Raw genomic sequence first — 23724 nt, 5'->3', positions numbered from 1 at the left:
TTTTTTTTTTTTTGAAAGCATGTTTATCCAGCATTATGGCAATTTATTATCTTTCTTTTCTCTTGACCGAATTTGTCACATGTTCCTTTTCTGTACTTGTGAAATTTGTTGAGACTCTGGGTCAGGACATATCACTGCTGTTCCGACTCGGCCAAGTCAGGTGTTGACTCCTACCTGCAAACAATGCAGATGTTGATTCTCCCAGGGCCTTGTGCTCTTTTTGAAATGGTGTAGTTGATGGCTTGATAACTCTCTGTTTGAATAGTGGGCACCCTTGACGTGGTATTTCGACGTGTGGAAGGCCTCTCGTCACAAATCTAAAGTCGTTTCTTTCAAAGAACTGACACACTACAATATATACTCAACGCCCACTTATTAAGTAAGCATAGGTACGCAATGACTACTCAGCATTGTTTGCCGCTAAATATGCAAAATAGTATGAACCAAACTTGCCCATCTCCAAACCCAAAAATCAACTCCATCCCCTTCTATCAAAAGCAGGAGAGACAGGCACCCTCCCTCCTCTTCTCCGCCTTCAGGTCGGCTTCACTTTTCGTCTCCTAGACGGGCAGGTTCTTCTCGGCAAACCGCCAGACGTCAACGTTGTTGTTGGTTAGCCAAAGGAGGTGCCTCTCCCAGTAGCCACAGAGCGGCTCCTCGGGCAGCACAGGGACAGCGGGAAGCTGCAGCGGCGTGCCTTTGCTTAGGACCATGCTGGGGTTGAAGACCCAGACAAAGTTGCCGTCACCCTCCTGCATGTCATACAGCTCGTCGGCCGGGTAACCCGGCGTGTCAAGCTCCCTGATACGGAAGTCAGCGAGCTCCTTCTGGTCGATACCGCTGCCGCGCTCGACTCGCCACAGGGCCTTATCCGACTTGGGGTCGCCCCCGGCGCCGACAAGCGGCTCGCACCGCCACTTGCCCTCGTCGTCCATCGAGAGGCCGCCGCACGAGAGTCGCACGCGCACCGAGCTGTGCACGCGCTCGCGCGTCCCGGCCAGCGGCCTGTCAGTCTCCTTGTTGGTGTCCGGGTCTGCCTGTCGGTAGCGGCCCGGGTGGCGGAAGCCGGATCCTATCAGTGCCTGGATGCGGCTGGGGAAGTGAATCTGGCCCAGCGCCCAGGGGCGCGCGTACAGCACGTCAGCCCACCGTGAGTCTTGTGGCTTTTTCTTTGGCGTCCCAGTCGGGTGGCGCTGGCGACGGCATGAGTCGCCGTTGCACGTCGCGGTATCCCGTCCGGTAGGCCGCGTGCCGAAGCGGTACACGGGATCGTTGGCCCACGGCATTGGTCCCTTGATCTTTTCTGGTGTCGAGAATATGGATGGGAGGAAGGAGGGGATGAGCCTTTCCACGGCCTTGGGGGTGACTGCCGGGAAGGGGTGGACGGTGGAGTAGCTCAGGCCGTCGAGGAATGTTTCGGTAAGACGGTCGCGGTTGAACTCGACGCCACAGAAGGATGAGAGTTGGTCGGCCATCCCTTTTGTTTTTCAGCCAGTCAGCCAAGTTCATAGTTGGCATCAACATTAAAGCCGATATCACATCAAGGACTCTACTCACACGCCAGTGTAATGTTGGCCATCTGCTGGTCGTGGTTCCCTCCACCAACGTCGCCGTGGCTACCCGGGAACCACACCTGCTTGAGATATGTGACTTTGTTTTCGGGGGCCTTCTCCCAAAGGGAAGGCCTGTAGGCGTCACGAGGCTCGTCGAGGGCCAGTGCTTGGAATGCGTACTCGACGTGCTCCGAGATGCGCGTGTTGGCGAACTTCCACTGTACGGCCGAGCCATGAAGGCCGAGTACCGAGATGGGCGGGATCCCGAGTGAGCCGACCGTGTCCCAAACGCCAATAGCCTTGACGACAATCGGCTTGGCCTTCTCTTTGGGGTCTACCTGTGTTTGATATTCACGGGTGTAGCCATTCTGTTTTGGGTTTCTCGTAAGTTAGTGTATGTTGAAACAACCCATCCTGGTTTTTTATCATGGTTTTCTTTTCTTTTTCTTCAGATCAACAGCAATCAAAAGAACAGCAACCATGAAAACAACACTTACCTGAACCAGCCAGTCCTTGTATGCCTTCTTCCTCTCACTCGCCCACTTGGCCTTGGCCTCACCCTTGGTAAGGTCCCAAGGCTTGAGGACGCCCTCGGGGCAGAGAAACTCGCCCGCGAGCCTTATCGCACTGGACAGGTTCTTGTAGTCATCAAAGATGCGGTAAAAGTTGTCGAGACCCAGCGGCCTCAGCAGGCCGACGGTAGCGATCATGTCGGCGACGGAGCGGGCCGTGAAGGCGCCGCGCGAGAAACCGGTTAGTATAATGTCGTCGCCGTCGACGTAGTTGGTGCAGATGAAGTTGTAGGCCTCGCGCACGTTCTGGGCCAGGCCCATGCCGAGACCACCGCCAGTCAGCTGGTCTGCCTTGAGCATGCCGGTGCCGACGCCGGCGTCGTACCAGACTATCTGGTGTGTGCCGTCATAGCATGTTCGGCGGACGACGCGGGCTAGACGGGAGACGTTGGATTGTGGTTCGGCACTAGCGGTTGAGGATTGAGGGTGTTAGTTTGGGGCTTGGTGTACTGCCTTGCTAGTGCCCAAGGAACTATGCATGCTTGTGCTGATGTCGTGGAACAATATATGCTGTGCTTGTCGCGGGGATTATACTGAAAGGATGTTATGGGTTATATATAAACAATGTTGTACTCACCCCTTGGCTCCCAGTGAGTCCATCCAAGATCCATCACAGCATACTATTAATCTCTTGAAGTGCGTTTGCCTCCGGGGCATCTCATCAGGGTTGCAAGCCATGATGAAGGATAGGAAAATATGACGTCTAGGTTCAAGTGAAGTTCTTCACTAGCCTTTCTATTCTGTAAGGCCGTGTGTGGAATATTTTATTGGATTGGTGTAGGTTGAAGATATTTGAGAGATATCAGACTGTCTGTCGTCTTCTTTTGAGGCCAAAAAAGGGTAGCAGGTATGAATGATATTTATGGGTAGGGATGAATTAAATACAAAAGCCCGCCTGTGATTTAATCAGAGACTCCTGGAAACATTCTTACCCGGAAAGTCTCTGCTCTTTTATGAGCCACAGCCAGACCGACCATAATGGTCACAAGGCATATCTCTCCTAAGCACCTTCCCACTGTCCCACGTACGGAGTATACTTTTGCATCCAAAGAAAGTAGGTACGTACCTAGGTACCTACCTAGGCAGGTAGGCAGGTAGGTAGGTATCTTGATAGGTACGGATATACTCTGTACTGTACATGCCTACATACCTACCTACCTTACCTACAAATGAGGGTTGCACAATCGTGCGCCTCTTTCCCACCGCAGATAGTCGGTCTCGTGCCTTATTGGTGGCCCTCCCATGTTTACAAAAGCTGCACGCCATGGCTGCCTAGTCGAATTTTGATCGGGCTGACACCCAGTTGCAAGCTGAAAAAGAAACTAAAACAACAAAAATCCAAGGAAAAAAAAAGTTATTGATTAGGGAAAAAAAAAAAAAAATCAAATCACGGATTTGTCCGACAGTGTGTGGATATACTCGGTCAATGCGGTCAACTCCGCTCTGGTGGCTGAGTTGGCATGAGCTGAAAGGGTGCTTCTTTTTTGCGGAGTCTTGGTCTTGATTTGGATGAAGTAAGCGGCAACCGAACCAACTATTCAAAGAGAACCTATAAGGCTGCAGGTGGGTTGTTGGCGATTTTGGTGTGGGTGGTGGATCGGCAGTGCAGTCTGATGTAAGACAGAACAAACGTGCCCAGAGACAGCAATACTTGGTCAACTATTCAATCATTACCTATTCCGTATGTATACTAACCAACCTCTATTCAGGCATACCTGTACTTATCATCGATAAGACAACTTACACTTACACCTGATGCCGAGGTTGACATGTTTGTTGTACAACAAGATACGGGTACAAACACAAAGAAAGTGGCTTGTCTTTTTTGATTTTTCTTGTGTGTCGTGCTTCCGCTTACCGCTTCGTGCCGCAATGGCTCGTGCCGTTTATCTTTTCTTCTGTTTTCTTTCGGTCTTTTCTTTTGTTTTCTTCTCACTTTGTCACAATATGGGTTGAAAATTCCGCCCGCTACCCCAACATTTTTTTTTTTTTTTTTTGTCTTCATCTGACCCTACGTACATGGCTGATAAAGGACATAGCCACTTCTTACTGGATTACATGCTTCCTTCCAAGGCATACAACTTACTTTCTCATACAGCAAAAACAAAGTTAATTCCTATACGGAGTAAGCCCCGTCCGCCAAATCGCGGTTTGTCTGTCGGCGAGTGCTCCGTACCAGTGGCAACAGCAGCAATTCAGTCAACACCTTGTGATCTACGACGACCGAAGATAAGCCCAATAAGAAGACGCCCGGATTTCAAACCTCTCAACCTTGCGAATGTCTTTGAGCCTGGGGCATGTCTCGGATGCAGAAACCAAGAATTAGCGGTGAATAGACATTGTTCAAGACATTCTGGTTATTTAAGCACACAGTATAACTCGTCTACTTGAGGAGTGCTACCAAAGAAAAACAAACAAACGCACACACATAGACGCCCGATCCCCAACAAGCCACGCACCCCATATTCCCCCATCATCAGGTATCTCCCTGTGGCCTAAACGCCTCGCAAATCGATCAAGTGACGCAAAAATTTAAACAAATGAGATTGTAGAACAGACAAAACCTTACAGCCCGGTCCCCGCCACAAAATATAAAAAAACCATACATGACTGTTCAGATCCCCTTCCACGAATCAACGCTTGCCAGGCGGCCCGGGAAAGCTAGTCTGAATTTCCATGCTTTCCTTCAGCCCCTGTGAGGGCTTCTCCATTGATCCCTTCCTCTGCAATCGGAGCTTCGGGCTCTTGCTTGGCGCCGGTGGCGACTGGTGCGGTCGATGCTGCGGAAACTCAAATTGCGGCTGTTGCGGCTGCTGTGTCTGCTGTGTCTGCTGTGTCTGCTGTGTCTGCTGCCCTGGCCATCCCCACTGCTGTGGTGGCGAGCTCTGTTGCTGCCAGATGCTAGGCTGCTGCTGTTGCGCATGCATTGGTGGCGTTCCTGCATAGTCGGCGGGCACGTACATGGCTACTCCGCCACCCGGAAGGAGCTGCGTGGCTGAGGTGGGCGTCGCAGACACAGGCGAGCCGCGCATCATCCCTGGCCCAGTGTGCGGAGAGTAGTGGGTGTTCCTGGGCGCCGCGGGCAGCGCCGTTGTCGTCAGTTGGTGCAGTCCCAGGGCCTCCTTTTCCGATTGCGGCATTTGAGAAAACTGCGCATGTGTGAAATGCCCAGGATTTTCAGCCACGGGTGACACGCTGGGCTGGTGCCGTGACATAGATGTGATGTACTGTCTCGGTTGCGATTTGTCGTCCCTATACTCCTCCACAGGGCTGAAGTTGAAGAACTGTGGTGCCGTCGGGGAGAGGTTCGTTTGGCAACGAAAGGAGAGAGGGCTCATCGGGCCATTGTCACCGTTCCCACTGTGCGAGAGATCGTAGCCAGTGGCAGGGTTCCAACCTTGCTGAGCCGCGTTGGCGCGACGGCGGGCGTCACGGCGCTTGCGCACGCACACGTAGATAATGCCCGCAATTGCACCGGCAACAATAACTCCCGAGACGATACCTATGATCATGGTGGTGGTCGGCGTGGTAGATCCGCCCTGAGCATGCGAACTATCGTTTGTTGCATCTCCACTGAGAATGCCTACAGGCGTCGATGCAAATATGGTGTCGTTGAGTCCCAGTACCTTGCCGGGACCAGGCCGCTGCTGACAGCCTGCTCCAAGGGCGATGAGACCATTGCGGACGACAACCTGGTCTCTAAACGACGCGATGCAAGTGAGGCACTTATCAAAGAATTCCCCTGTCATGGAACTGCCATCGGCATTGCAATAACCATACTCTGTTGACTTTTCCGGATCCATGTTGCCATCCAGTAGTGCGTCTTTGAGGGCTCCACAAGCTCGGGATGTCTGACATGGGTTTGAACCAATCTCAGTGTTGTTAGGATATCCGAAGATGCAGTAGTTGAAGTTGTACCGCGTGTTGTCTGTATGTGTACAAACGTGTCAGTAAGATTGGTCCATCAAAGCAGTAGCAAGTCAACATGACTTACACAAAAACCAACCCTGATCCGACTCGCCGCCTTGAGAGAAACTGCTCTTCTCAAGACAAGTCATACACCTCTTCCACTTGGTCCCTGTTGCCGTCTTGGAGTAGTCGTCATCTTTGCAGGTCATGTCGACGGGTCGAGTGACGGATGAGTTTGGGTTCGAAACATCCTGATCCTCCCGGTCAAGACAGACGGGCGCACAAGGCGAGTTTGGCGACACTTGCAAAGCGGATACATGAGCTGGGATAATGAGCAGTGCCGTAAGTGCGAAGGCAGCTCTTCTTCTGGAAGCCATTCTTTTCTGCTGAGTCTGGGTTTTGATGCCTAGTAGGTGTCTTGTCGGTTGAATGAAGACGTATGTATACCTTCAGTCCTTCCTATTGATGTAATACCCAGGATTAAGCTTGTGATGATTTTTGCCGATGGTGGCGATCAGTGGCCAGCAATGGTCGCCGTTTAAAATATAATATTAAGATATGTAGTTACGGAGGATTTTTGTATATTGAGAGAAGAGAAGTCGGAAATCAAAACAATTCAGTAACGAGAGAATTTGGGTAAATAAAGCAAGATGGAGGGCTTGCGAACGAGGACATCGGGAAGGGGCCGGGAGATATGTGCACACATTTGGGGGTGACGATCTCTGTATCTATGCAACTCAAGCTTCACTCCCAAGCTTTTTTACCTGGCCCCCACCAACACCATTCGAGAATGACAAGATGGTGTGTAAGAACCGCCAATGGTAAGCACTCGAAGCGCCCAGGGACGAACTGGGAACTGCCAATTCTATGGTGCAGCGTCGCAGTGGTATACCATGCAACTGTGCGTGATGCGGGTTCAGCACACCAGAAAGGAGATGTGCTCGAGAGGGAGGTCCTGGCAGAAAGGGGAAAGTGGATAGTAACCGACAGGAGAAGCTGACCAGTCGGGAGTAAGAACCGGCCGCCAGTGGCGCGCTACATGGGGATAGAATATTGGTGGGGTGCCTGCACGTGTGGTGATGGTGATGAGGGAATCAATCAACACACAGCGAAACTGGATGCAAAAATCCAATACCAGCTTGGTTATCGTGTGTTGTGGCCTTGGCAGACCCCAAATACAGGAACCCGAGCAGACGCGCAGAGAAGACATTCGGTCATCTGGCCGGTAAGGTAGGTAGGCACTTGGCAGCAGGTAGGTAGGTAGATATCAGGCCACATATATCACCTTCCCGAGTCGAGCGAGTCTTGTTGGTGTCGATGTTGGTCCATCATTTGGGCCTTGAGCAACCCAAATAGGCTGAAGTTTGTCAATCATTCAACATGTCCAATCAAGACTATGGTTCTGCAAGCAAAGAAATCACCGACGCGGGGTTAGCCACAAATGAGGCCAGTTGATGGCCCAAACAGGGGAACTTCCGTACCGGCCAGGACTGATGGCAAAAGTGAGCATGGCACTTTTCGGTTGTACGACATTCCCACAAAAGGAAGGAAGCTCAAACTAGGGACGAGATGTGCAGCTCAAGGGCAAAGCGGATTGGGCGAATCAGGACGGGCTAACCGGTAAGTTCCATGGAAGCGAGGGGAGATGGAGGTGTCCACAGGATGCTTGGCAAAGCCAAATGGTCAATGTTAGAAAAACCAAGGGCGTCGGGGCGCTTGCCCTGGGCGGAAGAACCGTCGTATTGGGAAATTATGGTCCTATTCAGTGCCATCTCGAATTTCCGTCGTATAGAGCCCGAGAAGAGAAAAAAGAAAGATGGGCGAATTGTTATTGTGTGGGGAATAGGAGGGAGGTCTGCCGAAAAGTGGTGGTGGTTTTCACCTTCATGCCCTTCTTTCCCTGCGGCCATGGCCTGGCCCGGTCTGGCCCGGACCCGCCCCCATCATATTGTATCGGTGTGATGGGATTCGAGATTTGCCCATCACTGGCAGATTATTGGGGGTCTCTTTCGTCCTTGCCCCTGCTTCTCGCAAGCGCCCGTCCAAATGTTTGGGTCGTACTGATGGGGCAAAGCATACCTAGGATTGGCAGGAAGAAAGGCATTGAACTTTGGTAGACTGTGATTGATGGAAGCGACAGCGGGCGCTTAATTAGTGCGCTATTCCTAATGCGGACTGTACACCGCTTACATAAGATTCAATGGGAATTTCCCGAAGTCAAAAAGAAGTCGCTAGATTACATACAGTCCAACCTTGTTTCACCAAACAATGAAATTGCAAACGTTGGCAAGAAGAGCTCCTGGTCCAAGGTGAGGTGGTCATGATGACTTCGAGACTTATTTGAGCCAAGCGATTGAACTAAGTACCTAGGTAGGTACCTAGGTACCTCTCTTAGGTAAGGGTCACACCAAACTCATCGCACCCTTACTCTTTCCAGAGAATGGTCTTTGTTGCAGTTTGGGTTGGGTTGTACCGTACCGGTATTCCCATCGAAAGAAGGCATGCTGTACCTACCTTCTACCTAGGTAAGGTAGGTACCTACCCCAGTTCTCTAGCACCAAACTCCATGGTAAGGCTGGCAATGTTACACTTGATGTACTCAAACATGAACATTTTACAAGTCGGGTTTGCTCCCAATCTTGTGCTTGTTGTATGCTTCATTTTCTTAATTGGTATCTTTATAGTTGCTCATCTCCAGAGACTCTAGGCTGGTTTGGTATAAAGTAGGTATGTTCGGCCTCTCCCATCAGATTACTTTTGGTCTTTGCGCAAATTTGTCAACCTACTTCGGAAATAATAACGTCCTTTCCAATAACCCCAAACTCGCCGACAAACATACACCTCCCTTTTGGACACCTCGCATGGAATGCCACCACGCCAGCCTCTACCGACGCGGTCGCCCCTCCCGGCGACGTCAAGTTGAAATCGCCCGTCTGCACCAGCGGCGACGCCGGCCTCTTGTAAGGACCCTTGACATCAGTCGCGATGGCGTAGTTGACATTGTACAATGTCGTGCTGAAGCAGTGACTGCTGAAGAGGATGGCGTACGACCCGTCGCTGGCCCGCACCAAATTCGGCGCCTCGACCAGCGGGCCATCGCGGTCCTCGCGGTCCAGGATCTTGACCGGGCTTCCGATCGTGGTCACGCCGTCGGCTCCGACCTCTTGCAGCATGATGGGCGTTGCCACCAGCGGGCTTACTGCGTTATTGCAGTCGCCGCCGTGTCCTATGGAGTTGCCGTCGATCTTGTAGACGACGTACCGTTTTCCCGTCGCCGTGTCGAGGAACCCCGATGGGTCGATGACGCCGCCACTATCGAGGTGGCAGGCCAAAGGCTGGTCTAGCGGCTTATATGGCCCTAATATTGAAATGCTGGTCGCTGCGCCTAGGCAGTGGAACCTCGAGTCCTTGGCCAGCTCGCCAGCGTAGTACATTACATATGTCCCGTTGCCGACTATCCTGACGTCTGGTGCCCAGGTGTTCTGCCCGCCCGTGGTCCAGTTGCCAGCGCGAGGCAGTGGCTCCTTGTTGAGCACCGTCCAGTTGCCCAATGGATCTATGGCTGTCGCCACTTGTATATGTTTGTTGTTGCCGCTCGTTGCGAAAGCGTACCACTTCTTGTCCTTATCCTGGATTATTGCAGGATCGGCGAAGTCGGTGTCTATGGCCGGTTTCTTGGGCACCTGGGGGTTGATGAGCTGCAACAGACGAAATTGTCCGTCGGTTAGGTTGTTGTCACCTCTGTCGCCGAGCACCGGTCTGTTGAACATGAGGCATGCCAGGCTTGCTGCCCCGAGGAGCCGTATTATCAACATGATTTTGATGAACTTCTTCGTCCTTCCCTTGTGTCGAGAACCATCTGCCCGTCATCTGATGGGTTAAATGGACGTTGCATCTCAGATTAAGTATACGACCTTTCTTTTAAAGGATGTTTGCCATTTATCAAGTACGTCAGTCAGGTACGCTCAGTCAGCCGGCACCATAGTTCCATGTCGGCCGGGTTCGAAACTAGGCCAAGATGGGCGGGCGTCGCAACCAAATGGTTCATGTCAACGAATGACATTTTGCGGCTTATTTGTTGATGGCTGTGCTTGTATAATCGGAAATTTTCACTTGCCTCTTGTGCGCCAAAACCCAGGTGAAACCCGGAACTCGCGTCGTGGTAGAGATGACCCAGTCTGTCATGAAGAAGTGGATGCTTGGTTTTGGCTGCTTTTCCTCGTTTATATTCATTTACCTTGCCAATAGGGGCATCAACCTAGTCGGAAAGCCAAAATATGCAAACCTTTCTACTTTAATATCCATAATTACCTGGTTTCTGTCGAAATTCTCTACTATTTTCTGTGTCATTTTTGTCTTTGTTGATGTTGGTTTACTCTCACCAGTGCCCACTTATCTGCTTACACCACTTTTAAGTGGCTCTGTCCTCGGCGATTTTTCCTTTCCGTTGCGGGAGGGATGACAATCTAGAACGATCGGATGGTCGGTACCTGATCTGATTCAAGTAAGACCTTGCAGCCCAATATTGTCGTCGGATGCGAAAGAAAGGGTTCACTGATCGTCTCATGAGCAACGAGGTCTATCCCTGACCCATACTATCTACCTGGAGCCCACCATGCTGTAGCAAAAGCTGCTTTTTCGTCCGATGGCCTAACTTATAAATTCTGCGCAGGATATCCAGGTCGATACTAAATTACATTCATCAACATGCCGCCACAGTTGACACCAGGACAATCATTCCAAGACGTATAGTCAGATGAACTTGCTTGTCATAGTTTGAGGGATACTCCGAATGGCTATTTCCATGATACAGGTGTGTGTTGCAGTTGTAGCAACTTGTTATAGTTTTAGGGTAAGGTGTGCTGCCCTGTGCCTCATGATGAAATACGTGGCTGACACGCATTCCCCGTGGCGCATATGAGTGTGGGAAGCTTCTCCTGCGTTTGAGAGCCTTGTTAGTCTAGAATTGTGTCATTAAAAAAGGTCGAGTTATAAAATTCATTACTGGTCCTTTTGGTAAAGACGTACTAGATCTAGTACACTCTTCGAGTCAACACTGAAAAGAAAAAGGCAGTGCCAGAGAAAGCTTAATTCATGACAGGAGTCAACCGACATGAATGTCTCATGGTCCAGAGCGTGAATGCCATTGATGAATGACAAGGGCTCTAAAATAATATTAAGTCTGCCAAGACCAGTACAATCATGCGGGGACCGAATCAATGTCAGTATGCATCAAATTGCTTTGGGGGCTTTCTCTTTTTTGTCGATCCGGATCCGGATAATAATAATATTAAGTTTATATTTTGTGGCCAATGATTTGAGGAATGGGGGAGTAAGCCAAACTAGGATCACAGCTCTCCTAGCAAGTAATCTTTGTCTAGGAGAAGCTCGCCAAAGTGAGTGGATTCCGAGGGGGCCAGGCGCGAAACTGATCAACTTTGCGGTTTTCACCACTTTCATGTACCAACGCTGGCGTATTATTTTATTCCATTAAGAACATTACGAATACGCTTTCGATTACTCTGTATACTAAATATTCAGTTGTTGGGGCAAATCTGGCTTAACCCAAGATGTCGGGAGGGAATGTTCACGTGGCGGTCAAATCGTCAAAACACAAGATCGAGACTCTTCCTCCGTTGCCACTGTTCAAAGAAGAGGCATTTGCGGCCAAGTTCAACCGATTCCCGTTGCATTCCTGACCAAATTTCCTTTGTCTTCACATTCGTCACCAACCCGGGAGAAGATAATGCCGTTCTCTTTGTCTACCTGGTTCAGAAAATGGTACCAAATCGTATTTGCGCCACAGCAAACCTGCAAGAGGTTGAAAATTTTGCGCAATGCTCTTTGTTCGCTGTGTCCGGTCGTCATGGGAGGCAAGAATCAGGCCTGCCTCACTGACAAATGGACGTTAACAGAACGTGCAAAGCTTGATTCCTCACTGACCCTCAATCCTTCAAGCTGGGTCTTCCAACAAGAGGTGACACAATTTGACACTTTGACAGACAAAATAAATCCTGCACGCTCCCATTGTATTCAGCAGCATAGAAAAAAAAAACACCACCGCTGAAGCTAGCAACCGAAAACCACAGCCATGCTCATCAAACTCACTATAGTGGCCGCTGTGGCCATCCTCGCCCTCACCCGCCCAGTCCTGGGCGAAGGACCAGCAGCAAAACCGGACACAGCGCGCGTGCCAGTCCTCATCGAACGCGGTGCTCCAGCCCAAGCTGCCACTCCCGCCTCACCTCACCTCACCTTCTCGGCCAAATTCACCCAGAGGCACGACGAAACGGAACAACAAGACAAGCCCGCCGTCGTCAAGGACAAGAGTGGCAGCGGGATCAGATTGCCCCCGACCCGCGGCCATCAGGACGCAGCCCACCGCTCACGAGGCGGCCGGGCTATGGCGTCCAAGCTCGAGGGCCGCAAGGAGACCACATCGCGATTGCAGCGACTGCGGCGGCGGGGGAAGCAAGTCGTGGCCCGCACCGACGAAGCAGCTGATGGCCAGGGTTGCGCTGCGGCGGCGGTGGCTGGGTCGGTCGGGAGGAGGAGCGTCAGGTTCGTGCAGATGCGGCGTGGTCCGGCGAGGATTGCACTTTGAGACAATGGTTTCATAACAGTATGAATGCCTCTCATCTTGTGAATTACTCGATAAACAAAGGCGGTAAACAAAAAAGAAGGGGGAGGCAATCAGCGGCTGTTTCAGATCCGTTTGCTTGTTTTTTTTGTTGTTTATCTAGTCCAATCTATAGTGATGGCGGTAATCTGCACACGGGGTAATAAACATATCCGTCTTGTCCCCACCCAACAGTGGAGGGTTAGCTTCATTCAGATTGTAAGCAAGTAAGTTTTTGGCGTGTCGGCGCCAGAGCGACCCTGAGATACCTCTGTCTTGAGTCGAGTCAGCTGTACCACGTTGGCTGTCATTCACTTCTCCTGAAAAGGTGACGTGGCGCTAATGATTAATGATTCCAGATCGAATGAAATGGTGTGCCAACTCATAGGGTTTCTGTCAATATGTACTTCTGCTTTCACTAGTGTTGTTCGAGGTTGACCTGGTGCTGCAAGGCGACAATGGTAAAGTGATCAGTAAAGGGGAAGCAGGAATCAAATTCAAAAACACAGCAGTGACAAATGCAGAACCCATATAAAGAACACTATCCTAACGCCAATTAACCCCAGCCCTGAATGTGATCCTTGGGTCTTTTCTTTTGTAGATCAAGTACACTTTTCTAGCCCATAATTGATGAAGCATGCTCGACAAACCCGCCTTACATCAAAGGATCTGAAAGTTTCCCAGCAACGCACTTGGGCAGGTATCGAGAGACAATGACTGGAAAACGAGAATTGGGTTGAGCAACTTCGAAAGAGACTAGTTTAGATGATTTAGTCGCTGTCCTCCTCGGCGGCAGCCTTGGAGGCCCTCTTCTCCTTCTTCTCCTTCTTCCTGCGCTTGCGTTCAGCCTTCTCCTCTGCTGTCTCGCCCTCGTGCTTTGACTTGCGCTTCTTGCCATCATCAGCCTCGGCTTCTGGCTCAGCGTCAGGAGCGGGAAGAGCCTTGGCGGGGCTCTGCGTGCTAGCGGCAGCCTCGTCAGCAGCAGGCGCTGCAGCATCAGGGGCAGGAGCGGAGTAGTCTTTGTAGTTCTGGGTCCACTTTGATGGTGTCGCCTCGTTGGGGCGGCCGAACTTGTCGAGCTTGCCATCGGCCTTGAGCTTCTTCTTCTCACCGGCCACAGGACCAAGACCCCAGCGGCGAGGGTACAGGTCACGCTCCATGATGCAGCGCTTCACCTTCGCAACCACACCGTGGTCGCAAGATGAGATCTCAACTGTTGACATCTGAGCGATACCAATAGCAATAGCCTCACCCTTGGTGGTCATCAAAACGACCTCCTCGTGAAGCTCAATATCGGCCTCTGAGGGAGAGCAAAAAGTCGTGTTAGCGATTTTCCATGTTGCGATACATGAAAGCAGAAACTGGACACCAACTTACCATATCTCAGAAGACCAGGCAACATGAGCTTGGCGCCATAGCACACAGCGTTGACGGCGCTGTCCTTGACCACAAGCCTCTTGTAGGTAGTGAGCAACGTCTCCAGAGGCTGAATGACTTTCCTCAAGTAAGACTCGTCGCGGGTGTTGTCCATCAGCCACTGGGCATCCAAGACGTCGTGGAGGGTGTGCAAGTCCTTGGTCTCGTCCATAGCACCACTCCTGACACGGCGAAGCTCCTGCATGTGAGCTCCAACACCCAGCATGAGACCCAGGTGGACACACAGAGTCCGAATGTAGGTTCCAGCCTCACAGCTGACCCAGAAAACACCGAGGTGACGGTCGTTGTCGAACTCAATGAGCTTGCTCTCGTGAATGGTACGGATACGCAGCTGGCGCTTGACGGCCGAGATGAGCGGCGGGCGCTGGAAAAGGGCACCCGTGAGTGTCTCGAGTGCGCGTGCAAATTCGGGTTCGCCGCCAGGAACCTTGTCGTGAAGGCGAATCACGCACACGTACTCCTTTCCTGCTCCCTGCTGTGACTTGACCAGCCTGGTGGCACGGTCAATGCACACAATCAAACATCCTGTAACCTTGGGGTCGAGAGTGCCACTGTGTCCCGTCTTCTCACACCTGCATCAAAAGTCCAGTTGTTTAGTATGCCGCCTAATCTCCATGAGCAGCATTGGTAGTCCTACCTCAAGATCCTCTTGATCCACGCAACAACTTCGTGACTAGAAGGGTTGGAGGGCTTGTCGAGGTTGATCACACCGGAGCTGATGTATGACTTGATGTCCCTGCGGAGGGGCGTGCTGCCATTGGGAATGGGTGTGAAGTGTCCGGTCCGAATATGCACTGGAAAAAGAAACATGAGGTCATGTTAGCAGGCTTCTCATCTCTACGCGGCGCGCGATTGAGTTCAAAGGCCGCAGGCGCACGCACGTTTGTCATAGTTCTTGAGAAGAAGCGGCCAGCTGCTTGTGTCGAGGGCAGGCGTGACCTGTTCCGGCTTAATGCTGAACTCCTCATCAACCTCCTCATCCCTCTTCGCCAATGCGAGAGCGTCCTTGTTGCCGCCCATATTGATCGTTTCGTGCTTGGCACGTTTCTGAAAAAGCTTTTGCTTTTACCGTAATGTTGCAGCTGTCGACCACAATCTGAATGGGACAATGGTCTCCTGTCCACAGATCTATCGCACCTTTGACAATTGGAGGTGCGAAGTGGCCTAGCTGAGCGTTCTTGATGTAAATCCTCCTTCGCGATAGCTTCGATCCCGAGAAAGCAGAGCTTCCAGATTTTTTTTTTTTCTGCCGCCCGCCCACCGAAAAGCCTGTGGAGCTCGAAAATTTCCCCACACTTGACCAAAAAAGTATGTGTGGCTGGGAAATGTTGGCTTATCGATAGGAACGCTGACAAGCCACATAAAACCCACGCAAGCCACGTAAAGCCACGCTCGACTTGCACCAGCTGGGGTTGCACGTGAATCCATGCACAGTTCCCAAGACAGACAAAGATTTTTGCGACCGGCATAGCGTTGTTCTGTTATTGGCGATGTTCCGTTCCAAGGCATGGGCGCATTTTATTTCGACATCACATGACTTTTGTTGAACGAGGCTCTGGTTTGTTCAGACAAGGTCTGTGGGTTGTTTGACTCCTCCGAGTAATAGATGAAAGATGAAATTCTTATACAGTATCAACTCAAAGTCAATGGATTTTACAGTATAGTATGCCCGCCGCTCCTCCTCAACATTACCTGGTCTTATTTATTACTTAGCATTCGCACATTTCCTTGTGTCTGTGTTGTATCCTTACCAAACTTTGAAAGCTAGGTACACTATGACTACAGTGCTGTACTTACCATAGTGGTCGTAGATGGCTCGACATTTATGCAATAGGGATGGCAGCATCTCAACGTCAGTCTCATCCGTTTAGTCGAACCCGTCTGCTTGCTGGTATGCAGCTATAAGTAGCGTGTCTTGAACACATGGAAGTCTGTAATTCATGGGACGCTTGCTTCTTCAGCTTCTCTGTCACATCACCAACGACTGCAACCGAACGACTTGTACTGACTCGCGGGATATGCTCGCGCAAGATGGCGTCTGTCAGTCAGTTAGGCTAACTAGTCTTGGATTAGCTGGATGAACCTCTAAGTCTTAGCAACGGCGCCAACAGGTTTCTATCACTAAACCTGGTTTACCCACAAGGTCGGTGGTCGTGGGTCCCACCCAATGGGGCTAACTTGTTCGAATTCAATAGCTCTTGTGCCCCTCTCTGGAGGACAGGGTTGCAATCGTTGGGCACCATTGCCACGAGGTCTCTATTGTAGTGCTACGTACTATAGAGTTTAGGATCTTAGGATCTCGACCAACGTCAGTTTGACCGAGCATCGAAAGAACAACTACAGGCCCTTCTGGTCGCAATGCAGGCAAGCTTGTTTGTTTCGTCCAGCCGCAATCGACTCCGCACACAAGGGTTTCTATGGACGGCTTTCTTCCGGCTTGGCTCCGGCTTCCCTTGCTCCCGAGGTTCACTAAAAGGAGCCTTGACCCCAACGTCGGCGTGGCGCTCTTTGTTAGATCTGGGGCAAAATGTCTTACTTAGCCCACCAGCCTTGCAGCTTACCGGCCGGACAACTCCTTTGTTCTTGCCAAATATCGAAACCGACTTGGGCGAATCTCGATTCCCAAGCCCTTGTTCTGTAAATCGCGATCGCGCACCAAGTGGAACGATCTCTGTCTAGTTGTCCCCATCGGCATCATCGAAGTCTGTGGGTATTATTTACAGGCGAGAAAGTCACATTGCAACTCGGTTTTTTCTCCTTATCAAATTACCCCTGAATCAAACATGCAAGGCATGCTTGTCCACATCATGCAGACATTGCCCATTATTTTTTCTCTTTACAGTAGTGTATTCGCCAAAATACTTACTTCTGCTACTTGGTGTATGCAGGAGCACTGACAATAACAGCACCATTAAGTATGCAGATATGATACACAGAAATTGAGCTGGGCTGCTCTTTGCTGCTGTATCGGCCAAATATGTGTGTCATGGTACACAAGGTAAAAATTTTCACGTTTGAATCATGAATTGATGTTGCACAAATTACCGTTTGAACAGCAACCGGGAGCTCCGTAAAGGAACCACAGGAAAAAACTTACTTGACTAAGTATATTAATACTTTATTACCGTACAGTACAACTCTCGGTATGCTAACTACCGCTACACTTCCCCAGATTTTCGTATTTTCAGAGAGCAAGGGGTCCTTGAATATATCTACCATAGTATGTAGTAGCCTTCGTATTTCCTCTTATCTGGTGTCTGTTTGGTGACACAAGGCCAATGTTACCTCAACCGTCTTTTTGTACCTTTTCAGCTGGAGCATATTAGATGGGCTACTAGCATGGAGATCTTATGCAATTGCCTTATTGGCCCGACAAAACACCATGGAGATCCATACCATGTAAGGGACCTTGCAACTCTGACTTTTTTTTTTCGCTAAGATTAGTCCCCACATGGGAATACTGGTAGTTAATACAGTTGCTGTCGAAGGATTCCTGGGGCAGATTCTCAAGGTCGAGGTGACGTATCATAAAATCACTCGCATCGCGACGGGTCTCAGACAGGGTAGCCCTTTTTTATCCATTGTTGCGAGCGACGGATACTTCCCGAGCAGAATTATTGTTATGCTCTCTTGGCACAACGCCTCTGTACGCCACTAAGATTTGGCGTATATAAGATGGCTTGGGGTGTCCCGTCCTGTCGGTCGTAGAAGTAACGTAGTCCGGGGGAACCCGAGCGCCATTCGACTATTAAAGCTTCATTTCGCGCCCTCCCTATTTCTTCTTGTCCCACAAATCGGGCCCCTAATGGCTAGGTAGGTTGTACTATTACTATAAGTCTTGTTCAAAAAAACTGTTTGGTTCCTTTTCGTGCCACCCGGCAAGGGATCTTCAGCTCATCCTAGGCAGTACTTGCTTCCGTCAGATCCTGACCCAAAAAAAACCCGCGGTATTATAGTGTACTTGTGGCATATCACCGTCGTGCGCCGGCGATGAACGTCATATCTGTTGACAAGGAGCGATTTGACCTTGATGGTGATGAGGGCGCTGACATCCCGGACATCCCTCTTCGCAGGAGGCCAAACCAGGGTCGAGGCTCTCCGGCCGACCTAGGCTTGAAGACTGCCATGACATTAGATAACATCATAGCAGGAACAAGAGATCTCAACATGGATCCCGCACCAAGCAGTCCCATCAGCCACAGTGGGCTAAGGCACGGCGAAAATCAACACAGGGGAGGGTACGATTTGACATGACCTTGCTTTTGCTTTCTTCACCATGTGCTTTTTTCCTCCTCTTATCCAGGCAATGCTTGCGTTCGGACTTTTCTTTTTTTTTTTTTTTTTTTTTTTTGCAGGGGGATCAGCAGCAACTAACGATACAGACCTGGTGCCGATAGAATCGGCTCGAACATCAAATCACCACCGTCCACCAGGGTACGCTCGCCCGAACCAGACGTTTTCACTATGGGAACTCAATCACCGCCACCATCAACATATCAGCCGAGTATTTTGTCCAATAGATCAAAGGCCGCATCGACAGCTTCTACATATCTCAACACGGCTGTATCACTGGCAGCACTTCAGACAAAAGCCGGCGACGATGACATGGCACTGGAGCCATTAATGGAGGAAGATGTTGAGCCGGGGAGTTTCGACCTCCTCGGGCCGGCCGTGGGAGAGGCAGGTCTGTACTCGCTAGAAAAGCGTTCCGAGCTGCTCTTTTCCAAGGAGCATCTGCAGACGATTTTCGACGACCCCATAATACTGCAGCGTTTCACCACGTTCTTGTGTGGCCAGCGCCCGTCATCTCTTCCCCTTTTGATTTACTATCTCGATGCGCTCAAGGCGGTTAAGGCTGTTCAGTACTCAAACGCGATTATCGAGGCCCTTGAACCGATCCCGGGACACGACTTCACTGGCCACGAAGTCACGGCGACGATCAACGAGTCGTTGAGGCAGCGTGCCGACGCAGCCTTTGAAGCATTAACTAGGGACGACCTGCCGGCGTATATTACACATGTCTGGACACAGACCGTGAGCATCTCCATCAGGAAACGCATAACCGGAACTCTGCCGCCGCACCTGCGCGAGATGTCCGAGGGTCTGGCTGAAGTTTTCTGTCTCACTGATCCTTCAAGACATGACAACCCAATCGTCTTTGCTTCTGAAGGTAAATGACCAGCCGAAAAAAGAAAACGAGCATTTTTTGAGCTTTCGGTTTATGTCACTTTTTGTCACTGCGCCCACCTTATGCTGACCATCGTGACAGAGTTTCACCGGACGACGCAGTATGGCATGAACTATGTCCTTGGCAGGAACTGTAGGTTCCTTCAGGGGCCAAAAACAAACCCCTTTTCAGTCAAGCGTATAAAGGAGAAGGTGCTTGCCGGCAAGGAACATTTTGAGACCTTCTTGAATTACAGGAGAGACGGATCACCTTTCATGTGCGCAGGCTCCCCCTTGTTTTTTTTATTATCCGGATCATTTTTGAATCCAGCTTCCTTATTGTGTTTTCGCAACTAACCATAGGCACTCACGCCTCGATCAGGAATCTTCTCATGGTCGCTCCTCTGTACGACAGCCGCGGCGCAGTCCGGTACTTTATCGGCGCACAGGTCGACGTCTCCGGCCTCGCCAAGGACTGCGTCGGCCTCGAGTCCCTGCGACGGTTGGTCGACGAGACCGAGGACAAGGAGAAGGACAGGTCGGAAGAGGCCGAACCTCAGGCCGAGAAGAAGGAAGAGATCCGCCAGCTATGCGAGATGTTCAACCTGCAAGAGCTCGAAACGGTCCGCAAGCACGGCGGCTCCATGCACCGGCTGCACACGCACCAGGAGCACCTCCAAGCCTCGGACGCCCCGCAGCCGCAGAACTGGCACAAGCCGCGGGTGCTGATCCGGGACGAGGCCAGCAGCCTCGGCGGCGGCGAAGACCGCGACCCGCTCGACGACCTCGACGACGACGACGACGACGACGAAGACCTCATCCGTCGCAAAGACGGCAAGACCTCGTCTGGCGCCAACGGCGCATCCGCGGCGAGCGCCGTTCCGCACAGCACGCCGCCACCCTCGGCCCCCAGCGGAAGGCTGTCGGGCATTTTTGAGAACTACTTGCTTGTGCGGCCGTACCCGAACCTCAAGATCCTCTTTGCCAGCCCGACCCTGCGCGTGCCAGGAATCCTGCAGAGCCACTTCATGAGCAAGATCGGGGGTTCCTCTCGGGTGCGGGACGAGCTCACGGCGGCACTGGCAGAGGGCCACGGCGTCACGGCCAAGGTGCGCTGGGTGGCGTCGGCCAAGACGGGCGAGGGCCGCCACCGCTGGATCCACTGCACGCCGCTGCTGGGCGGCAACGGCGCCATTGGTGTGTGGATGGTCGTCATCACCGAGGATGAGGAGGGCGCTCCGGGGGTCTCGGGGACGAGGAGAACGCGCGATGCGCCCCCTGTCGACTTTGGCGACGGACCTGGCAATTCGCACAAGAGACACGCCAGGAAGACCTTTATGAGTGGACTCTATGGCGACGACGTCTATTTAGGGGCCGAATCGAGGTCTGCTAGTGTTGCTATGCCGTTTCGGCACCCAAACGGAAGTATGATCAGCGGAACCAGGTCTAGCTCCCCATACACGCTCAAGATTGGCGAGGAGTGAAGGCTCAGAGTAGGACCACGGTAGTCCGTCGGCTATCGGTGTAATAAGTTGTGTGTGGTGGCTATAGTTTCATGTTTTGTTTTAGCACATGAATGATCTTCTTTTGGGACGGTCGGCTTTTGTAGGATTTGATAGTAATACCACTTCATAGCGACGCTTTATGATCCCATGCGTTACCAGAACCAAGCAAACAAGGGTTGACTGTACTGCTGGTATATATAATCCGTGGAATGGACTCCAGAGTGACCGATTCCAACATCAAAATATTTCATAATCTATGCCGAGAAAAAACCTATTGGGCGTCCATGTTCATCCTCGCGAACATGTGCCTTTTTCTATATATTTCTCTTATCCCCCCAAAAACGCCGATCGTGATCGTCGCCCACAGCCAAGTAGAGTCAGCATCATGCTTACTCTGCCATGTCTGGTAGCGTCAAAGATTATGCAATAACATAGAGAAGAAATTTCAAGTGGGTATGCATGGAAAGAGCCATCCCCCTTGGAAAAGAAGAAAAGAAGAGAGACATAAAAAAAGCAATAAGAAATAAGAAGCAGTCCGCGTCTTTGTACTGTAGCTTCCCAAGAACGGCGTGGCTTCGCATCCACAAGGGCAAATCCACCTAGCCAGCTGCCAGTCAGGGGACGTCACTCAGGCAGCTGTCGGGCCAGTCTCGGCCTGCGCCAGTATCCTGGCCCGCCATGAATTGCAGACGTCCTCAAAGCCGCCGACGACGTCCTTGCAGACAGCAGCACACTCCCGACTGGCCAACCTCTCGCCCCACTTGTGCCTGGTAAGCCAAATCTCCGCCTCCTCGCGCTCCTCGTCCTCGCGGCGAATCTCGGCCACCATCTCCTTGGCGCTCCGCAGCCGGCGAGTGGCTGCGTTGGTGGTCTGCCGCGACATGGCCAGCGTGTCCGACAGGTAGTTGAGCGTCTGCACCACATCTGCTGTGACAGCGTGCAGCGAGGCCAGCGAGGCGTGCGCCGCAGTTGCAGGTCGTGGTATAATTTCTGACAGGGCGTCGAGGAGGGGGATGAGCTCCTCTACTGTCTCAGCATCTGGGGGTATTGAGTTTGGCGCGAAGAGGGCGTAGCTTAGGGTCTGGATCTGCCGTGATTGGTGGTGCAGGTGCGAGGATAGAGCTGTATGCGTTGTGATCAACCTGGATGGAAAGGATGTAATGTTAACCGGATATCCTCAACCACCTGCCCGTCCGTAGGGATGTAAAGCTTACCGAGTTGTACTACCCTCTACCCCGGCCTGTGGGCCCAGGTCCCGGAGCAGATTCGTCACTCTCTGAAAGACGCCATCCGTGGGGCCTCCATTGCTCTCCGTTCCCCTCCTTGCTAGTGACTCTACCGCATCAATCTTGGCGACAAGACTCGGTGGCATGTCCGTCGTGTCCAAGTCCGAGTCCGATCCATATTCACTGCCATCATATTCGCTCCCTTTCCTCCGATGGCCCCTTGGTGTCGGCAGACTGAGACCGTCACCGCTCATCTTCTTTCCTCCCCGGCCGCCAGCGCTGGCTATGTCGACTCCGCTGTCTCGAGTGGCATGCAAGGCATCGTCTGTAGTGACCGCGATACCAATGGCTGAGTTGTCGGCGTCGTCGTAGTATGGGTCGTCATCCTCCTCTTCGTCCGAAAAGGCACCCGCCAGCTCGTCGGCCAGATTGCCGAGCCCGGAGCCGCCGCCCGCCATGTTGGGACCGCCGCTGCCGAATCCGCTCAAGTCCATCGTGTTGTCGGCGGTGCCGAAACTGTTGTTGCGGTGTGGAGTCAAGGGTGCATCGTTGAAGGAAGATCGAGACTGTCGCCGGTCCATCGAGGGCGACATGGAGAAGGAGTCTGCTACCGATGTGTGGCGTGAATGCAGTGGGGTTTGTGGTGATGGTGTCATTTTTTTTTTGTTTTTGTTTTTTTGCAGAATGTCGGCTCCTTCCTTGTAGGGGCCGTTTATAATGCCAAGGTCGGTTTTCTTAATCTCTCCTGGTACTACTATACCAGTACAGAATTTGCAGCACACTAGACGTATTTACTTTGTTTTGCTTCCACAACTAGTTTCAAGTGGCGGAGCTGAGCGAATAGAAGTGGTGGTTTGTTGACTTGATTGTGCGAACTAGGCAGTTTGGGCGCCAGTCGTCGAGTGGTGCTTTGCACAAGCCGCCGTTGTTGACAACCTTTGCCCGCTATTTCGTTGGCGCCGGGGATGGAGTTGCTGGTGAATGTTGCTGTGGCACTGATAAAAACGATTCAGTTGGGACAAGTAGTGGTACCATGGAGCTCTAGAACTAGTCTAGACTAGTAGTGTGGTTGGCGGATTGATCGATGGCCGCTGCTTCTGGCATCAATGTGGGGAGGAAGGATGTCCTGGCAACTGCGTGGGCTATTTTGTAAACTTTGCTGTAGTTATAGCAGAAAACACCCCGGTTATATGGCAACTATTCTACCAAGCTTTCATCCCTATACCATGCAAGTCACCGTGCCACTGACCAGATGACATGTGTTACGCATGAATATGTTTACCAACAAATACGTAGCACGGAAATGTTTGCAGGGTACAAACGGGAGGGAATGGGATTTATGCAGGTTGAAAATGTTAGCGGTACCTTACCTCAGCTTATGCATCGATGCTGCTGTGAACTAGGGTGGGGGGCAATAAATGAGCCAACAAAATGACTGAAAACAGCGAGGACTCGATTTGCTTTACAGTTTCATCAGTGCGGGAAAGCAAATCCGGCCATGGACGCAAGGAGACGGAGATCGATGGTAACAGCTGGGACGAGAAAAAAAAAAAAAAGAAAAGAAAAAAAGGGTTTTGCCGTTCCCGTCTTGTCTTCGAGAAGATTGAGAGAGAGACTGACGATGGTTTGCGGTCGAGTCAGCCTAACAATCTCAAATAAATAACAGTCCAGTGAGGCAGATTGAAACTCTGATTTCGCGGTCCAGTGCAAACATGAAAGTGCTACTTCGTACCTGGG

At 51.4% G+C, this 23724-nt stretch overlaps 8 protein-coding genes across 8 annotated transcripts; 3 read left to right on the top strand and 5 right to left on the bottom strand.

Annotated features, from left to right (window-relative positions):
* Positions 1–273: 273 nt before the first annotated feature.
* On the bottom strand, positions 274–3260 carry PgNI_01957 (uncharacterized protein). Its single transcript, XM_031122028.1, has 4 exons — positions 2703–3260; positions 2051–2531; positions 1558–1921; positions 274–1477 (listed from the first exon to the last, which is right to left on the bottom strand). Exons 1-4 carry the CDS (start codon positions 2801–2803, stop codon positions 561–563), a joined length of 1863 nt encoding a protein of 620 aa, XP_030987534.1. The 5' UTR covers positions 2804–3260; the 3' UTR covers positions 274–560.
* A 638-nt stretch (positions 3261–3898) lies between these two features.
* Positions 3899–7093, bottom strand: PgNI_01956 (uncharacterized protein). The gene is made up of 2 exons (XM_031122027.1): positions 6120–7093; positions 3899–6053 (listed from the first exon to the last, which is right to left on the bottom strand). The coding sequence occupies exons 1-2, from the start codon at positions 6409–6411 to the stop codon at positions 4759–4761; spliced, it is 1587 nt and encodes a 528-aa protein (XP_030987874.1). The 5' UTR covers positions 6412–7093; the 3' UTR covers positions 3899–4758.
* A 1718-nt stretch (positions 7094–8811) lies between these two features.
* PgNI_01955 (uncharacterized protein) lies at positions 8812–9849 on the bottom strand (the record flags this gene model as incomplete). Its single annotated transcript, XM_031122026.1, has 1 exon — positions 8812–9849. The coding sequence occupies one exon, from the start codon at positions 9847–9849 to the stop codon at positions 8812–8814; it is 1038 nt and encodes a 345-aa protein (XP_030987877.1).
* A 2276-nt stretch (positions 9850–12125) lies between these two features.
* PgNI_01954 (uncharacterized protein) lies at positions 12126–12817 on the top strand (the record flags this gene model as incomplete). The annotated part of the gene is made up of 2 exons (XM_031122025.1): positions 12126–12595; positions 12790–12817. 2 exons carry the CDS (start codon positions 12126–12128, stop codon positions 12815–12817), a joined length of 498 nt encoding a protein of 165 aa, XP_030987876.1.
* Positions 12779–15343, bottom strand: PgNI_01953 (uncharacterized protein). Its single transcript, XM_031122024.1, has 4 exons — positions 14972–15343; positions 14728–14884; positions 14031–14662; positions 12779–13953 (listed from the first exon to the last, which is right to left on the bottom strand). The coding sequence occupies exons 1-4, from the start codon at positions 15108–15110 to the stop codon at positions 13424–13426; spliced, it is 1458 nt and encodes a 485-aa protein (XP_030987879.1). The 5' UTR covers positions 15111–15343; the 3' UTR covers positions 12779–13423.
* Positions 15344–15907: 564 nt separating this feature from the next.
* PgNI_01952 (uncharacterized protein) lies at positions 15908–16393 on the top strand (the record flags this gene model as incomplete). Its single annotated transcript, XM_031122023.1, has 2 exons — positions 15908–15942; positions 16202–16393. Coding segments are annotated over 2 exons (189 nt in total), but the record flags the coding sequence as incomplete, so codon positions are not given.
* Positions 16394–17895: 1502 nt separating this feature from the next.
* PgNI_01951 (uncharacterized protein) lies at positions 17896–20740 on the top strand (the record flags this gene model as incomplete). Its single annotated transcript, XM_031122022.1, has 5 exons — positions 17896–17903; positions 18047–18328; positions 18488–19260; positions 19360–19534; positions 19639–20740. 5 exons carry the CDS (start codon positions 17896–17898, stop codon positions 20738–20740), a joined length of 2340 nt encoding a protein of 779 aa, XP_030987881.1.
* Positions 20741–20878: 138 nt separating this feature from the next.
* PgNI_01950 (uncharacterized protein) lies at positions 20879–23610 on the bottom strand. The gene is made up of 2 exons (XM_031122021.1): positions 21976–23610; positions 20879–21903 (listed from the first exon to the last, which is right to left on the bottom strand). The coding sequence occupies exons 1-2, from the start codon at positions 22641–22643 to the stop codon at positions 21390–21392; spliced, it is 1182 nt and encodes a 393-aa protein (XP_030987880.1). The 5' UTR covers positions 22644–23610; the 3' UTR covers positions 20879–21389.
* Between the last annotated feature and the right edge of the window lie 114 nt (positions 23611–23724).

The sequence above is a fragment of the Pyricularia grisea genome, assembly GCF_004355905.1.
Source record: "Pyricularia grisea strain NI907 chromosome Unknown Pyricularia_grisea_NI907_Scaffold_1, whole genome shotgun sequence".
Taxonomy (NCBI): domain Eukaryota; kingdom Fungi; phylum Ascomycota; class Sordariomycetes; order Magnaporthales; family Pyriculariaceae; genus Pyricularia; species Pyricularia grisea.
The sequence above is the reverse complement of the archived record's forward strand: the minus strand, read 5'-3'. Positions and strand labels throughout refer to the sequence as shown.